The following is a 19,047-nucleotide window of genomic DNA, read 5'->3' on the forward strand; positions in this document are numbered from 1 at the left end:
GAAGCTCTGGCATTCGGTGAAACGGTCTTTTGACTATTTCACCTTAAGGTGCTCAAGGCTCAAAGTTGCTTTTCCTCCGCTTTATCTAATGTAGTGCAAAATGGTGTGATCTAAATCTTGATTTGTGGCCTGGGGTTCGAGGCCCTTCATCCACTGGCTCCTCATCCTCTCCCGTGCCCTGATCCCGAGACCTCCCCAACACATCACACTTTTCCCCAGTAAGATTTTTTCTTTTCTGAGATAATTTATTTATACACAAGTAACATGTCTTAGGAAACCCAGAGGCACAAAATGGAGGAAGTGAGAATCACTGGCATCTCACCACAGCACGAACTCACAAATAACCCGTATTGCATTCCCACCTGGACTTTATTTCCAGGGTGTTGTATGAGCATAGTCTATAATCCTGACATACATGGATCCTTCTGCGTGTTTTGTAATCCCCACCTTCATTTGCTGTATGGGCACGTCTTGGTCAGTAAATATACTCTTGTGACATTATTTTAGATGTCATGTGTCCAGCCAAAGGTACTTTTTTGGTTGGACGTTTAGGTACCAATAGGTGTTCCTAATGTTTCCAATCCTGTCAGACCAGGCCAACAACTAGAACAGTGCTCAGCACAGAGGAGATACTCAAACGTCTGTTGAAGGATCTTTCTACCCAGTCAGTATAACAAAAGAAGATTAAAATAATGGGGCTTTATTGCCACAACCAAGTTTTAATCCCAACTCTGCCACTATTTGTTGTGTGATTGTCAACAACTTTCTTAATCTCTTTGGGGTTTTTCCTCAGTGACTGAGAAAACAGTACCTGTCTCACAGGGTTGGAGCAAGGATCGCATGAGATCGTGTAGAGTCCCAGGTGCGGAGTGTGCCCACGGCTGGTGCTCCCTGAGGGGCAGCTGCGAGCATTATCATGCCTACCCTAAAGTATGGGAATTGCTGTCTGCACACCTTCGTTCGTCCCACTCCCCAGATTTCAAGTGCCTTTAATCTTGGGGACATTTTGGAATTCCCCAACTCCCATTTCTGCTTTACCCCAGCCTGAAAAGGGAGGAATCAGAAATTCTGAAAGTTTCTTTGGTCCCCTTGCTCATTCAGTTCCACAGGCCTGAGTAACTTGTTGAGCACCAACTGTGTTCAGAACGCATTAATAGTAGTGAAAGGCTTGGTGGAGAGTAGGAAGGAGAAGCACAAAAAGATTCGTTCTCTCCACAAATGTTCATGACACTATAACTGAAGGGTCAGTTTCCTCAGTTTTCAAAGCTCTCGCCACAAACCAGAGAGAAAAAGATAACACAATAGAAAAACGGGTAAAGGATCTGAACAGAAAATTCACTGAGAAGGAAATACAATTAGCCGATTAACCAATGAAAAGGTGATCAAGCTCCTTCTGCAGTAAAGAAGTGCCAGGCTAAAGTGAGAAGACAGCATATTTAGAAAAATCTTTTTATTTTATTGTAAAATAAAGCAAAGTTACAGAAAACCACACACAAACAAATGCATAGCTTAATGAATTATTCTAAGGCATACACCTTCTAGAACTTAGTAAGGGGGTGGGGGGCGTTTCCTTCTCCCAAATGACATTTGTATGTATGTGGAGTTCGGGGGGAGGCGGCAGGGAGGACGGCGAATGTTTGGACAAACTCTAGCTCACCCTTCAGGACTCAGTTAGGGTGCTCCTGTCTCCGGGAAGCTTCCCAGGCCCCTAGTCTGAGCCAGGTGCTTTACAGATTGTGTTACCTTTACCTGCAGCTCTTGCTCCCTCCTCCCACACCCACGCACCCCCTGCCCTCCCTTAAGCTTTGGGGGGCGGACAGAGGCAGAGCTGTGCCACTTCTGTGTGTCTTAGTACTTTGCACAGTGCCTGGCACACAGTGGCTGCTCAATAGATATTTGTTGAATGAACAAAAGGATACTGTGCACAGTCAGGTGTCCCCTGACATCAGGGATACGTTGTGAGAAGTACCTCATTCAGTGACGGTGTTGTTGTGTGAGCATCATAGAGTGGGCTTCACAAAGCTAGACCGTGTAGCCCCCTGCACACCTGGGCCGTATGTGGTACGGCCTGTTGCTCCCGGGCCACAGGCCCGTGCATGCGGTTCCTGTGCTGAATCCGTGGGGAGCTGTGACACGGGGACGTATTTGTGTGTCTGAGCACATCTAAACATAGAGAAGGTACAGAGTACGGTGTTATAATCTTATAAGGGACCACCATCATGTGTGCGGTCTGTCATTGACCGAAAGGTCGTTATTGTAGTGCAGGACTCTATTTCATTTAAAAACATAGCTGTTTAAGAACTGTGTATTCTTTTATTTCAGCATATTATGGGGGTACAGATGTTTAGGTTACATATGTTGCTCTTGCCCCCCTCCCCCCCCCCAGTCAGAGCTTCAAGCGTGTCCATCCCCCAGACGGTGCACATCACACTCATTATGTATGTATACACCCATCCCCTCCTCCCCACTCCCATCTGCCCGCCACCCGATGAATGTTATTCCTATATGTGCACTTAGGTGTTGATCAGTTAAAACCAATTTGATGGTGAGTACATGTGGTGTTTGTTTTTCCATTCTTGTGCTACTTCACTTAGTAGAATGGGTTCCAGCTCTATCCAGGATAATACAAGAGATGCTAGATCACCATTGTTTCTTGTAGCTGAATAGTACTCCATGGTATACATATACCGCATTTTATTAATCCACTCATGTATTGATGGGCACTTGGGGTGTTTCCACATCTTTGCAATAGTGAATTGTGCTGCTATAAACATTTGAGTGCAGATATCTTTATTATAGAATGTCTTTTGTTCTTTTGGTTAGATGTCCAGTGATGGGATTGCTGGATCAAATGGTAGATCTACTTGTGTCACTTTGAGGTATCTCCATATTGCTTTCCACAGAGGGTTGTACTAGTTTGCAGTCCCACCAGCAGTGTATGAGTGTTCCTATCTCTCCACATTTACGCCAACATTTATTGTTTTGGGACTTTTTGATAAAGGCCATTCTCACTGTTGATAAGTAATATCTCATTGTAGTTTTGGTTTGCATTTCCCTGATGATTAGACATGTTGAGCATTTTTTCATATTTGTTGGCCATTCTTCTGTCTTCTTTTGAAAAGTTTCTGTTCATGTCCTTTGCCCACTTTTTGATAGGGTTCTTTGATTTTTTTCTTGCTGGTTTTCCTGAGTTCTAAATAGATTCTAGTTATCAGCCCTTTGTAGGATATGTAGCATGCAAATATTTTCTCCCATTCTGTAGGTTGTCTGTTTGCTCTCATGATAGTTTCTTTGGCTGTGCAGCTTTTTAATTTGATCAGGTCCCATTTATTTTATTTTTGTTGTTGCTGTGATTGCCCTTGGGGTCCCTAGGAAATACTCTAGAATAGTATTTCCAACATTTTCCTCTAGAATTCTTATAATTGCACGCCTTAGGTGTAAGTCTGTTATCCACCGTGAGTTGATTTTTGTGAAAGGTGGAAGGTGTGGATCCCGTGTCGGTCTTTTACATGTGGCTATCCAGTTTTCCCAGCACCATTTATTGAAGAACTAAGTAAACAGCACCACCTATGGGTAGGCAAATTTAATACCACATTTTAGATTTCAAAACAGTTTGTGTTGGAAATCAGGTGACTTAAATTAAGCATCTTTTTACTAAGAAAATCGTTTTACTCTTCAAGCCATGGGGTCATTTATAGTTTAATAAATTTTAAAATAAGTGCTAATATTCTTTATGTTGTTTTAGTTTTGAGACTATTAAGTGAGGAGTCCAGAAATACACATGGGTTCTTGTCAGTGAAAGTAGGACAAATAAGGAAGTAACATAATCAATAACCATGTGTCGAGCACTTTGTTACACGTTTTGTTTACTCCCATGACACCCTGCACCTCACAGCCGTGTCTCCACTTTGTAGATGAAGGAGGCGAGGCCCGTGGAGGGAAGCTCCTTGCCCGAGCCCGAGGGCACAGCCTGCGCCGCCGCGTGAAGCCGGAAGTGTTGGCTGGAGATGTCTATGAGGCAGTAGTTTTTGTCCCCAATAAAGTCTCCAAAAGGGTTCCTAAATGACCCTATTTCTAGTGAAAAGCTGCCTAAGGGCAATTTTTATAAAGAATCATTATTTCCATTGTAGAATATGTAGACTTCCAGCGGGAACTTTGTTTTATGACATGAAATCATTTTCAGAGGAAGTCATGTTTTGCTGAGAGCCATGGTTTTTACGATGTGAATAAGTTACAGGGAAATAACGCGTTTAACTTTAGAGTAGACTCCTCCGGGATGAAGCCTGCTTAATCACTTCCGTCAGCAAGTATCTCTGCTCAAGGAGCATTTGGCCCCTGTCGGCTCTGCTCCAGTCCTAGTCTCCCAGAGCTCCATTATACACTCCCCTGTGTGTCCGAGACCTGCAGCATTCAGGACCCGGCCCCGAGCCCCCTTTCAGGAACGCAGGGTAGGTCGGTTAACCTAGATGCAAGTGCCAAGGGCAGCACCCCCACAGAGGAGAAGCACAGTGACTGTCGAGTCACCGTCAGAGCAGGTTCTCATGGAGCTCTTTTCCGTGTAAACACCAGTTCACAGTGTGACAAATACGAGTTTTATCAAATGAATAAAACAACCACTATTAGAGTGTGCATCCAAAATCCACAGCGAACACTTCCAGGAGTTTCAATGTGTGTGACTTAGACTTAGTTGGTCATAGCTGCCTCATTGGTGGTGAGTGCGCTGCTCTGTGTTGGTGTGAGCCTTGCAGCTCAGGGTGGGAGTTTGTCCTTGGGCCAAATATCCAGTCCTCTGCCATCGCCACTTGCAGCTATTAGTCTGGCCTGGTGAAGGCCCAAGTGCACCTTGCATCCTCCACAAGTGCCCAGGGACTGCTTATGTCTTCTAAAAGTCCTTGGTGCCATCTGCTGAAGCAACCAGCTCAAGGGAGCATACGGCTAAGCTCCCTCAGCAAATCTCCATCCTGCCGAAACACACAGTAAAAACTGCATCGGACTGTGGCACTGTTCATCCTGGAGATACTGGCCACACCTGTTGCCAGAACAGCTAAACAGTGAGGAGGAAAAATCCTTTCTCCCCTCTGGGCTCACTTCTGTCGTGGGCGTCAGATCTTTATCAACCCTGTCCTGGGTGAGGGATGAATGCAGTCTCGTTCCGGACCTGGCATTTATTCACCCTTCCTACAACAGGACTGGGCATTCTTCCCCGCAAGGAGCCACACCCTACCTGTGGAGAGAGTGTTAAGTCACCCACTGAATATCTTCCATTTAGCTCACGTTAGGAATGGGTGACCAGAGACACACTGCATAACACCTTGAGAAGTGGTCACCGCAGCCCACGCCTGTTTCAAACAGTGCTGGGTTTGAAGGGCCTGCTCTCAGCTCTAGTCACTGTGAGTTCTGGAAGGACAGATGTTCAGTGTGTGGCTCCAGTTAACTGTGACAAGAGGCCGCAGTGTCTTTCACTTTGGACCATTGTTGTCACTATATATTCTGTAGGTTTGCCTTTCTGTTGGTAGTTCAGAAGTGTCACTGTCATCGTGAGCGTTTATGTCTGTCAGGCTTGCGTGCATGAGTGAGGTTACCTCTTCCCAGGTACTCCGCTTGCCTTTTAGGAAAGATGGTGGTGCCTTGGCAGGGATGATGGGTTCTAAAGTAAATATACTATGTTTTTTCAATAAAAATTTAACTTCCCAAGCTAATGAAACATAACAATAATGTATTTTCTAAATACAGCATACCAAAAAGTAATACATGGTCTAGAGCATGATTTAAAGAAATACAAGCATTTTAGCACCACCTGGTACTTCTCTTGGTGACCTTCAGTTGTTAACGCTCTTACTTTTTCCCAGTCTTTTAATAGAAATCTTTCATTCTTCCTCTTGTAGGACTTCAGCATCGAGAGTCCTTCTCTGTATTTGGAGTTCACATTCTCCTATGGATCTTCCTAAGAGGAACATAGTCCATACTTGCTTTGTTCTATCTCTAGGAAAAGTTCTGGATTGCTTCTTTCTATGTTCATAGCTTTTGCATCTTTCTACTTTCATGATCAAAGTCATGATGAAAAAAATATCTTTGGATTCCCTACCTGGCTTCCCTTTGATTCTGTTACTGCGATTCGGAGCTGTGCCTTGGGGTATGCGTTCCAGCTTTCCTCTTCCTGCCCTCACTCTGCCTGTGAACCTAATAGTGTGTATAAAATTTGGAGTTAAAACTTCTGCTTCTGCTTAGCACACAGAAAAGCACAAGAATGTCACTCCCACCCTAACAATGAGAACAAGCCAGGTAATCTCCCAAATCATAGCTATTTTAAACCCACCTTAGAGCTGAGGTCACAAACTAGTATGATGAACTAAAATCCAAAAAACATCAAGCCCCTCTTAAGAGAGACAGGCCCCATGCCTGCTTTCATCTTGGCAGAGCAGCAAGGAGAGAAGGCAGCCCATGTAGATGGAGTAAGAAGAAAACAGCTGAAACTTTATAGACTTGTTAAAGGCTCAGTATGGACTGGCAGGAGAGTTTGGAATCCTTGCGGGCTCCAGACACAAGGGGAACCTTCCCTTTCACAAACACACACCCCTTTTGCACAGGTGCTCTGTGAGCACTCATGGCAAATGGGAGGGAGCAGGACGGGCTGCTGAGAGAGACCCTTTCCGAGGCAGAGGCAGGCCAGGCCTGCTCTGGTCTGAGGGCAGGGCAGGAAAACCAAATTTCCATACTTCTAGGCCTTGCCCCACGCGCCTGCCCCCGCCCCAAGGAGGGAAGGGGAAAGCTGAGAGAGCCCTAGCGAAGTCTGAGGACTGGAGAACTGAGAGACACTCGTCTGCATGCCAGGCCTCGCACCAGGCCCTGGGTAGCCCTGTCTCTGGTTCTAGGCAAGGGGGAGATGGCAGTGAACGAAACAGAGACCGCTGCCCTCACGAGCTTACCTCCTAGTGGGAGAAACAAAATGATGTGAGTGCTGTAGAGAACAGTGAAGCAGGAGGGGCAGGGTGTGGCAGAGGCCTGAGGAGGTTGTAGTGACAGCAGGGAACAGGCTCTAGCAGCAGCTGTAGGGATGACAGTCCAGGGGGTGCCCTGAGCAAACACCTGACACGGGGGCCTGCCGGGCAGGTTAGGGAACAGCAGGGAACACAGTGAAGGGAGATGAGGTCAGAAAAATAAAGGAGTTGCGTGGAGATTGTACAGATCCAAGCTAAGAGCTAGGCTTTTAGGTTAAAAGGTGGTGCCATGCTTGTATAGTACTATTCCAATTACTGTAGTTTGGAATTTGGAAAAGGAAGCCTGTAGCAGATTTATCTACATAGAACACGTGTGAACAGTGTAAAGCACTTTTAAAGCATCAGCAAAGCGGTAGCCCCCACTACCTCACCCTATGTACTACGTGAAATTATCAGGAAATCAAGGATATTAATACATAATGATATTAATATTTATTATCTCATGGGATTTATGGTAATCTTTATTCATGGTATTTTTTGTTGTATTTCAAAATAAAAATTAAAGAGGAGTAATATTAGGAATAGATCTACTCAGGTTGTTTTGTTTTTTTAAATATGCACAACAAAAAATGCGTGTGTGCTTCTAGCTACGTGTAAGGAGTGATGACGAAACCGGCACACCTCATGGCTCTCACCGGTGTGCTACGTCCTGCTCCATGTCTTAAAGCGGGAGGAAGTCTGGGAATCTGGGTGGTGTGTGGAAAACAGCATGAACTTTGCTGTCTCCCAGACTCTGGCTCACTTGCCGTTCACACTCCCTGGGTTCCCTGAACGTCCCTGTCCCAGTCTGGAATAGAGATGGCGCCGTCTCCACACAGGTGGTCGTCTCGGGAGGGATGCCCCTGACGGGAAACAGTGGGCCTGCAGCCATGGCCCGCCTTCTCCTTCTGCACCTGGGGACCCCTCGTGGAAGCTTTCCTTGTGGGACCCCTTGCACCTAGGGGTGACCTCTGTCCATCTGCGGCACTGTCCTTGAACCCTTTGTGGGTTTGGTTTCCCAGGTGTGGTGGTCTCAGCCTGTTAGTGCTGGACGCCCAGGGTGGCTGGAGTCAGCAGTGGTGTCCGCATGGCTCCCATGAGGTATAGCTGAGCTGGGGACACCACACCCCATACCCCTCCCTTCTCCCTGACCCTCTGTCCCTCTCTCCTGTCTTCCTCAGGGCAGTCGCCCACCTAGCAGGTGAGCTCTCAAGTCCTCTCCCAAAAGATCTTTTGTCAGGAATTTGATAGTTTTAAATAAGTTCTTTAAATAATCTGTCAGAAAAGTGTGGAGGAGAAAAACAACCCTTTTCACACATTTAGACAAGGCCGTTCCCGTCTCAATTAACCAAAATTTTTCCCCTGAAACACTTATTTCCTCTTCCGTGAAAAGCACAACTCTGGTGATTAAGTTAGGGTATAAACTCTTGCACCTAGCTTTGGACATTTTTATTTATGCACGTTCCTTTTGTGGGAAAATTGGTTTGTTTTTCCTGTTAACGTGGCAAACTACTGCAGCGAATGGCTGTGAAGTCTTAAGTGAATGAGATCAAACACCCAAGGTGCCCTTTAAAAACTGTTTTTGCTTTGTTTTCACAGCAAACCCAAGGAGCCGGTATTCAGTGCAGGTAAGTCTGATTTAATTTTCGTCTGGGTCCCCCTCACTCACTTCCTCAGAACTTGGGGGATGGATAAGAAGCAGCTATTTTGGGGGCTTTGATGTTTGTGCGGACCAGATGGAGAGCTGTCAGCTAGTCCTGGGTACCAACGGCTGCGATAATGACAGCAAGACCGCCTGTTACACAGTCATAGAGACCAAACCCTTCACTTACCCCTGCTAAAACCGATTTAAGACAGGACAGTAAGGGCGAGAGTGGAATGCCACCACCTATGCGGTAATGGAATTTCTAGATTAAAAGACTTCTGTTGCCTTGGCTATTCCTTCCTTACTAACTGTATTCTGTCACCAACATTTGCATTTCTCTTCAAGGGAAAGTTTCTGATGCATCAAGTTATATAACTTTGTTCTAAAAGTAGCTTTCCTTTTTCTGCCTATGATCTCCTAAACCGCAAACTAATAGTTCCTATGTACCTTTCTGTAGATCTTTTCTTAACATATCTTTTAATAAAGTAGATGCTATTTTTTAGCATCTTAACTTTATTTAAAAATGCATTTAAAATGCAAAACATTGGACAAGTATGTAACTGGTTACATAAATTCATTTAATTTTAATGTTTCTGAGTTTTTTTCTTAAATTCAAAATAAAACATAAAAGTCAAACTTTTGTATTTATCAGCATGTGCTTTAGTGTTCATTTCCTTCTCAGGAAGCATGAAATTACTCACTGAAAAGGTAATTGCCTTAAGCGCGCAGGGCCACATGGTGCGCGCACTTGTCAGAGTCCCTGGGCTGTGTCCGGATCTTACCATGGGGGGCAGGGCAGGTCTCCCGCGAGAGCCCGCGCGCGCTCTGGGAGCAGGCAGGCCAGTCACACTCGCAGTACTCCCCGTCTCTTCATCTAGCCCTTCTGTCTCTGTCTCCGAAATCACAAGGGAAACGCCGGGTGACACACTGCAAAGGTAGGCAGCATTTCTGAAACCTCATAGCTCTCTGAGCAAAGCTGTTGTTACCCAGGCTACAGAAACTTTTTTCATACAGGCAAACAGATACTCTCCTTGTATGAAAATGTTTTTGTGATGCAAACCACTTTGATTTATTCTAAGTTAAAAGCATCCCTGAGCATTTCCTTGGATGGGCTTTAATAAGTGGCTATCATTTGGATCTTCATTGATTATTGGCTGATTGCAGGAATTTTTTTCATCTCTGTAAACCTTAAGAGAGCTATAGGGCTACCCCTGGATGTCCCACCGTTTGACATGGTACCCTGCACTGCTGCTGGCCTCTCCCCACTAGTGCCTTTGGGTTTGGTGGTTGTGTGTGCCGTTATCCTAACATGCCTGGAAAAAAAACATTGCTTCCCCGGCCGCATTTTTATTTTAGATGTAGCCTGTCTGAATTACCAGTACAAAACAGTGCCAAGGCTAAATTTAGTGCTTTTTTTGCCTAGTCCAGTAATTTTAAATTGTGCAGTAAGTAAGCCTCAATCATAAGGATCCTTACCCAGCACATACTTCAATGTACTCAAGTAGATTATCTCACACACGTGGATCGTGTGCATCCACAGTGACCTTTTTGTGTGTCATGGACACAGCATTGTATCATCTTTACTCCTTAGGTACATTCTGTGAGTTTTCTGGAAGGATTGGTTCATCTCTTACATGGAGAGTTGATGGAATCACCTTTTATGTGATTTCTCACTCCATCGCTCTGGCCGCTCTTTTCAACGTCCGTCTTTTGGGTGCTTTTAGATTCTTCAGGTGTTGTAGACACAGTCAGGTGAGCTTAGATTTGGATGAGGGGTTAAGGAGCAGAAGAGGTTTCCAAGGAGAGCAGCACGAGCAGAGGCACAGAGACACGGCAGGCTGCGTTCCCCACAGGGTGGCCGTGGCCGCTGAGGTCCTGCTAGGGGAGAGCAGAGCAGGGCAGCGAGTCCTGCCACACCCAAGTACAAGAGCAAGCGAAGGAATCGGCGTGGAGGAAGGACCCCATAGCATCCAGTTTGGGCCGTGATGGTTTGGCTGCAGTGTGTAAGCTGACCCCAGACTCGATAAGAGAGCCTGCAGGGAGGCGGCCCCAGATGGGCTGGCCCTGGTGCAGCGGGGGAGGTCGGCGCCAGCCTGGTGGAGGATCAGTGGGACAGCGTAACTGGCACACGCATGCATGGATGAATGCCTCCGTGCTTCTCACTTAAAGTCAAACTTAATTCGCAGCGTGTAAAGTGTGTCACATGCATGAGTTTAAGACCTGAAGTGCATGCACACAATTACATAAAATGGGGATGCCCTCGTAATTTTTAAGTAATACTGCATGTGGCATTGTTTGGAAATCCTTAGGAATAAGACTTACAAAACTAATTTGTAAATGTGGTGCTTACAGTACTGTAATTATTTTATGACTTTTCCTTACTGGTTTCCTCTCTGTGGATGATTTACTTTTTAAGATGTGTACAGATATCCTTGGTTCCATCTGCCCAGTTTAAATGCCATTAAGGCCAGGTCCTTTGGTCTGCAGTGAAGCATCAGAATTCAGCGAATTCTGAATCTGAGCAGAATTCATCAGGAGCTCAAGAGATATTTTCTTGCTCTTATTGTATCCTGAACACTCTCGTCAGAACACCCAAGCTGGGTTGTTTTTTTTTTTTTTAAGGTCTAGGAGTTGCCCATGTCAATATATTATTAATATTTGCTTTTGTCCCTATAATTTATTAAAATATCAAAAGTGACTTCATTATGGAAATGTTTGTTCTGGAAAGTTTTGCTTCCTGATTTCTCTCCCTAATGGGCCTTTGTTCTTTTGTTTTCCATGTCTAGCTTTTCTCTGAGCATTTTCCTTTTTGCACCCATCCTAGCATGCACTGCTGCTGATTTTGTGTTCTTTACACTGGAAAGAATTGTCCAATGTAAAAGATACATAAAGATATATTTTTACATTGCAAGATAACAAACCAATTTAAATATTGAAAGATATTTTATAACATTTAATATTGAGGTTATGTATACATTGAACTCAATAAAAAATTTAAGTGGATTTCTTGTGTTGTAATTTTTTGGGGTGGTATTTTTTTCCCCTTCTGATGATAAAATGTAAGCACTAAAATCTCATGGAAAATAATTGTTGGAATCCAATTCTTTTCTGTCTTTTACGATTTCTTATATATTTCCTGTACTAAGTAAGCCAAATGTCAAAAGCAAACAAGATGCAAACTTTTGTTTCAAAGTGTGTGATTTTATGTATTAGTTATTTTTTTCTAGGATGTGAATTAGAAATGATGTAAGGGCAAGGTTTTCACTTTGACATTGAAAGGCTAGAGAGGCTATGACATTTGTTTTCAGGTTTACTGGGCACTGAGGTGTCTTACTGACTCTTTGTTCTTTTTGTAGAAGAAGGCTATGTAAAAATGTTTCTTCGTGGACGCCCTGTTACCATGTACATGCCCAAAGATCAAGTGGATTCTTACAGTTTGGAAGCAAAAGTAGAACTTCCAACCAAGAGGCTCAAGCTGGAATGGGTGTATCCTTTATTCACTGATTAGATCTTATACAAGTAAATCAGTACTTAAAGCTTAACTGTAGAAATTCATAAAACTTAAGTCTTAAGTTTTTAAAAAATAAAATATTTTACTCTCACTTTAAGAAACCTTAATTTGACAAAGTTGGCTACGTGTCAGATCCCAGCACAATACCTAGCAAAGGAGGAGCTCCATGGGAGCTACTGATTATGGGGAAACTGACTTACCCTTCCTGAGTGAAATGTATGTGGTTCTTGCTCTAATACATATACATTTCTTCCCTGAAAAGAAAATGTTAAAATGTTATATTATTGTATGAATGATTTTGGGGGTGGGAGTCAGGGGAAAGTGAACCATTAGCTTCTGGTCTGAATTTTAATCTTTCCAAAAGAATAAAGCTGGTTAAAAACTTATGAAGAAGCAAGCTTAGGCCGGGCATTGTGGCTCATTCCTGTAATCCCAGTATGTCGGGAGGCCAGGAATTCAAGACCACCCTAGGCAACATGGCGAGATCCCATCTCTAGGGGAAAGTTGGGGAATAAAAGAAAAGAAGGAAGCTTAGTGAAAATAATCAAGAATGCTGTAGAATTTAGGATTTTAATGAGAATGAGAGACCTGATTATTTTTAACAGGAGCTATCATATACTTAGTCAACTCTTCAGGGATATATTGGAGAAGCCAGGAGCTCTGCATTTTTACAAGGAAACAACAGTGAAAATGCAGGAAAATATTGAACTTGTGAATGAGAAAATAGGAATATCAGAAATTGAAGCTAAACAGTGTTGGCAAATAAGTTTTTAAACCTAAAGTAAAAAGAGGGGTTCCCTGAAAGGAAGGACTAGCATTCTCCCCTTAAGCCGAGCAGGGACTTGACCAGCCTGAGGAAGCTGACTTCAAGAGTAATCCCGACTGCTTGGAGGGATAATATAAGGATATGAATACCACAGCCCTAAGTGAAGGGAGTCAAATGAATGGCATAAACAAAGTTGACCTGAAGCATAGATATAATCCTACCTGCCTGTAGTCCCAGCTACTTGGGAGACTAAGGCAGAAAGATCACTTGCGTCCAGGAGTTTGAGTCCACCCTGCGCAACACAGCAAGACTCTGTATCAAAAATATATATGTAAATAAAAAAAGGCTCCCCAAAAAACTAGGCCACAAAATTCTGAATCAACCATATGACTGACATTCTTGAAATAGAGCTGCTGGCAGCTTCGCAGTATGAGGTTTGGAAAAGTGAGCTTCCAGGGGAAAACAGCTGAAAGACAAGAAAATAGAACCTATGAAAAAGGTGAATTAAATGTTGGTATTTTTTCCATTTAATTCCATTTATTTATTTACTTATCTGCAACTTTAGAGGAAGCCCACAGAGGCCACCTTTAGTACGTGCAGATTTCAAGACAGAGTAAAAATCCCTTTTTCACCTCAAACAAATATTTATTGAGTACTGGTTTAATGCCAAGTCCAGAACGCAAATTATAAGAAGTTGGTTTAAATTGAAGCTGTTGTAACTTCATTTAGAAGAATTACTTTTTGAGATTATGGAATCATATTCTTTGGGAATTTTTTAAAAATATCACCTGTACCTAAATTTCTCCTCTAAAATGCATTTTTTATTTTTTTAGATTCAAATGTCATAAGCATTTACTTGTACTTGTTTTGGAATATATTCTGACACATGTCATTTAAATGATTTGGCTCTTCTTTAAGTCAGTAGTGTTTTATTAAATGGTTCCATCAAATCTGGAAAATATTATTCAAAACATATTCAGCTTACTTCCTCTTTATATTTTAGGAGATATGAAACTGAAATTTGCTCCAAATAAATGGTATTTTTTGCCAAGTTATTTTTTTACATCCAAGTTCAAGTGATGTTTTGTTCTCAAAATAGTTTTCAAGGTTTGGAAGTATATATGCCAAAATTTTAGTAGGGGTAATTATCCCTAAGAAGCTGGAGAAGGGGAGCCTAATCTGTTTTACCTTTTAAGTATTATTTGTGTGCATGTGTATGTCATTTGTACACTTGACAAATGAATACTTTTATCGTGTTTAAAAAAGGGGTTGAGTAAAAGATTTAGCTCTTAGATTACAACAAAAAATAGACTCATAATTGACTCAATGACTTTGTAAACATAAAACCAAATCTTTGCACTGTGAAAAATACATATTCACTGTAATTGATGACCATTTCCAACTTTACTGCATGGCTATTGGGGGTCAGAAGTATTTGACACTGAGTATTTATAATTTAATGTTATTTAAATTAGTGAAATTGATGGTAATAGTCATATGTTGTCTTATTGCCTGAACCTGTTGGATAAAGTTAATGTTTGTGAGCTCTTAAAGGAAAAAAATTTTATCTTGACTTGCACAAAGCTATGGGTACCGAGGTCGAGACTGTCGTAACAACCTGTACTTGCTTCCGACTGGAGAGACGGTCTATTTCATCGCGTCCGTGGTGGTGTTGTACAACGTGGAGGAGCAGCTGCAGCGGCACTACGCCGGCCACAACGACGACGTGAAGTGGTGAGTGCTCACAAGTGTGACTCCCGTTCCACGGGTGGAAATAGCATTTGCAGAAAGAAGTCAGTGTTGGAATATAACCCCAGAGGAGAAAGAGGTCTGAGAAAACGGCCTTTGAGAAAAGCTCCTTTGTGTTCTCTGTCGTGCGTGAGTTACCTGGCCCAGTAAGACACCTTTTCATTCTCAGTTTTCTGTCCTCACAACACATAATCTTAACTGACTGTCTTACCTAAGCAAATAGCTCCCACCTGTTTGGAGACCTTCTTCACACATCACGTGTTAAAGGCTTCTAATTTGGGTCTTTATTTTTTGATGAAGGTAAGAATGTTTTGCTTCATGTTTATGGCTGGGTCTGCTATTCCCTTAATTCATTTGTAGCTTTTGGTAGAGGTTGCATGTATCTTGGAAGGGTGGATGGATAAATAGGTGGATTTGTGTATTTGTATTTATCCTGGGTCCCTGGTCAATGATAAAAAATCCTGTTGGCAAAAGATGATATCTTTCCTATTTTATATACTCAAAATGACTTCTCTTAATAAAGGTTATAGGCTAATTAAGTAGTTCTGAGATTGAAATGGTATTTCCTTAGCAAAGGATGCTTTTTCCTTAAGTTTGAGTATTCTCAAGAAGAAATAAGGTAATTAAGATGAAATGAAATAAGCACTAATTTTCTAAGGTCGGGGTGCTCAAAGAATCATCATGAGTCTGTAAGAAGTTAGGCATTATGTATTTCTTATATTTAAATTTTCACCTAGATTATATTTGATCAAGGGAAAAATGAAGCATAACTTTAAAGTATAGATTTTTATAAATATTCTTTTTTTAGCCTAGCAGTTCATCCTGACAGGATCACGATAGCAACAGGACAAGTCGCAGGCACATCTAAGGATGGAAAAGTGAGTTATCTTTTCATATTTTTGTAGTAAACTGGTAACACAAAGTAATTTCCTGAAAACATTTTGCTGATGAGTAAGCATGTTAGCTATGGTTACAGTATCTGAATACTTCTGACCTCCTCTTTAGAATTTTTTTATTATAAATTAAAAGTCTTACAGTGACCTTAAAAATCTCTTGAGCTCACGTTAATTTCAGCGAATTTTTAAATAGCATTGTTCTTGCCAAAGAATTCACTAATTCCTTCACAGCTTCTGTGGCTGTCTTAAGAAAAAGAATTCACTAATTCTTAAACTGATTATTTACACATAAGATAAGCATTAAAATATGAAGGTACACATTTAATGAATAAAGTTAAAATCATAATCAGTTAAATATTGGAGTATCTTGCCTCTTCAATAAATTTCAGACACCCTCTGTCATGAATGCCCTGTAATCATGACGTCAACTTTCAGAGTTTGTGTCTGTGTGCAAATCACAAAAGCTGCTAGGAGGCTTTTAGCACAAATTTTGTAAGCACTTCAGCAAGGCTTTTTTGTATTTTAAGGCGTGAGAGAGAGCAAGCTTGTAGCTTTTTTAATATCTACTTTTATATAGCTTATTGCATAATATATTATCTGGAACTAATTGCATTAAGTACTTACATTTCTATCAAAGTGCTTTCTTCCAGAAAATATGAATACTACCATATTTCAGAAAATATTTTAATAACATCGGATTTTAAACATTAACCTTGTGCTAGTTTCCATTATAATTCTACTATTGAAAAGAGTTAACAGGAATAATGGAAATTAGACTACTATTAACGTAAATTCACATAAATGGAATGAGTCTTTTTCTTTTTTTTTTAAATGTTAAATGGCCTTGAAAAATTCTTTGAAATTAATAGTAAACCTTGTCCTTCCCTCTAGTGGCTTAAAAGAGTATTTCAGTTTCTGCCATTGAGATTGAATCCCAACTTTAGAACCAGAGAAAATGTTATAGCTGTCATCACGTTTACCTGTGGATAAATCTAGAGAGGCCTAGTGACTGCCGGCAGATACCCAGCTACTTAGAGACAAGACTGAGCTAGAACCCAGCTCACCTACCGCCTAGGCTGTCCACTAGGTACAACGCTAGTACCTCTTCTCGTTGATATACCTGCTCGTTGCTCTATGATGCTTTCTTCTGTTAAGGAAGAGAAAAATTAGTATCAATAACCGAGGCACACAGCTGAGAGAGTTTTGAACTAATCATAACAATTCTAAATTTTATTTGCGCATAATTGATTGCCTGCTTTGCCCAAGAATGTTAAGCTCTTAATGCTATTTGATGGTGACCTACCTGATGAACATGGACACGCCGACACCTTAGCAACAGACTTTCAAAGAATAACCCCTATATGAGATTCCATTTTACTTGTCATCTTTCATTTCTAAAATTCAGACTCACCTAGTGTCTGAATTAGAGTGTCAGTTCCTGTGGTACAGTTGTCAAGAGTTGGTTACCCAAATTGGGAAAGCTTTATTCACATTAAAAGGCATACTCCTCAAATGCAGGAAAAAATCTTTTGTTTTGACAAAATTGAAGTTACTACCCAAGTAATCTTGTAGCTTTTAAGGTAAAGATAACTTTGTAAAACCATCACAATCGGTGACTCTGCGGTTTTTCAAAACAGCAATTGCCCCCACATGTGCGCATCTGGGATTCTGTGACACTGAATACTCTGCACGTCATCGGAATAGGTTTTTTTGACCGAGCTGTCACCTGCATTGCATTTTCAAAATCTGTAAGTATGAGCCCCAAGGGTACTGCAGTCTTTTTCCGTAGGGAGCAAGAGAATCAACTTGATATTGAAAAGGGAGAGACTTAGCACACTTATTAACTGCCCGGGTGCAAGTACAGATTTGAGCTCTGACATTCCTGTTTTCCGGGTCCCCTCATTCAGAGGTCACACACATGTCTCATCACACACACTTCCAATCAAGCATCTTCGGTCATGTGGGCTTGGTGAGCAAAGAGGCCCCCCATGACATTGTTCTCATGTCCTCAAGGCAGTTTGCCTGCTCTGGCCTTGAACTTCATCTGCTCCCTTCACAAGTGGGTCCAACATGTCTCTGCCATCCCGACAGGGGCTGCCTGTCCGCAGGCAGGAGGTGGACAGGGCCTCGTGGTTTTCCAAGCTTCCTCAGGATGTGCTGGTTCAGCAGATCCCCCGAAGTCTTTCAAACCACTTCTTCAGCCAGTTCAGAAACTCATATTCGCATGACACACACATGTCCACGTCACGGTGGCCCTAGTGCTCAGTCCTTGTGCAGCCTCACAGTAGCCGTGGCCACAGCTGGTAGCAGCCCCTGTACTGTGCCTGCTCTGGGCACTGCCTGCTCTAGGAGGTCAGCTCTGTTCCCATGGTGAGGAGCCACCTCCGGACCCCACCCCCCTCCGCCCCCAATCCTGTCCCTTCATTAATCCCCATTCACCTGCTAACATTGGCCAAGAAGACAAGTCTCAAAAGCAGTGGGTGAATATTCTTTAGCTACAATGTAGCAGACTCTTTATTAAGAGTAAAATTGATGTTCATTTTAATCATGTTCAACCCATTTTATTCTCAAATGTAGTCTTCCTGTGAATAATTTTTTCTTTCCAGAATGGAGGAAGCAATCTCTGTGCTGTGGATGACTCCAACGACCACGTGCTGTCCGTGTGGGACTGGCAGAAAGAAGAAAAGCTGGCCGACGTGAAGGTCTCGCTCCAAGCCTTATGATTTTCCCATACGGAGACTCTTGGGCACAGCTGTAGCCTCCTGCCAGCTGGCTCCAGGGCCCAGTGTCCCTGTTTCTTGTTTCCCACAGAGGGCTGCCCATTCCCACCCCCAGCCCTTGGGCGCAAGTCTCTCCATCTGGGGGGAGGGCAGGGACAGGGCAAGTGCCACCAGCACAGGGGCTCATCCAAAGCGGAACAGACTCAGGAAAGAGCAGCAAAAGCCTCTGGCTAAATCCCAGATCCCTCCCAGTGGGACCCTCCTGCAGTGGCCCCTCTTGGACGACTTCTGCCTCTAATACATCCTGCACAGTACATAAAGTCAACTTTTCTTGACTTTCTGGTGTTTTTCACCTATTAAAATCATGATTGGATCCCTATTTTTATAGAATTGACTTCAGCTTTCTCAATTTGCATCTATTAACCTTAGATAACGTTACTTACCTAATATTAGAATTACCATTGAATAACCTTACTTATCCAGCATTGGAACTACCAGGAGATAACCTCACTTACCTAACTTCCTCTCTTGTGTGTCTGGGATGCAGGAGACATTATGTTCTAATCAGGCATGTTTCCTAACACCTGTTTCCATGCCGTAGCCCTGCCTTCTAATACCTGGTCAGGTATTTGGTTCTTTTTGCTATGTTGCTAGGTTGGAAGTAATCAGAGGCAAGTCATCCAGGTCCAAGAACATATAACTGAATCATCAGGAGAAACAACAGTCGGTGCCAGGTTTAGCAGACCGAGGTGCAGGTCCTGGACGTCAGGATATGTGTTGGAG

At 42.6% G+C, this 19,047-nt stretch overlaps 1 protein-coding gene across 4 annotated transcripts in view; it reads left to right on the forward strand.

Moving 5' to 3' along the window:
* The window catches only part of EML1 (EMAP like 1), a 171,393-nt gene that overhangs the window by 127,461 nt on the left and 24,885 nt on the right, over positions 1–19,047 (forward strand). For 3 of the 4 annotated variants that reach the window (XM_069465296.1, XM_069465294.1, XM_069465292.1), the window contains 6 exons: positions 8,577–8,605; positions 11,979–12,108; positions 14,484–14,633; positions 15,457–15,526; positions 17,182–17,292; positions 18,151–18,246. In XM_069465296.1, coding sequence (XP_069321397.1) covers positions 8,577–8,605; positions 11,979–12,108; positions 14,484–14,633; positions 15,457–15,526; positions 17,182–17,292; positions 18,151–18,246 — 586 coding nt within the window. Of the gene's footprint in view, positions 1–8,576; positions 8,606–9,500; positions 9,558–11,978; positions 12,109–14,483; positions 14,634–15,456; positions 15,527–17,181; positions 17,293–18,150; positions 18,247–19,047 lie in introns of all 4 variants that reach the window. The other variant, XM_069465295.1, reaches the window with a different exon arrangement.

The sequence above is a fragment of the Eulemur rufifrons genome, chromosome 2 (genome assembly GCF_041146395.1).
Source record: "Eulemur rufifrons isolate Redbay chromosome 2, OSU_ERuf_1, whole genome shotgun sequence".
Taxonomy (NCBI): Eukaryota; Metazoa; Chordata; class Mammalia; order Primates; family Lemuridae; genus Eulemur; species Eulemur rufifrons.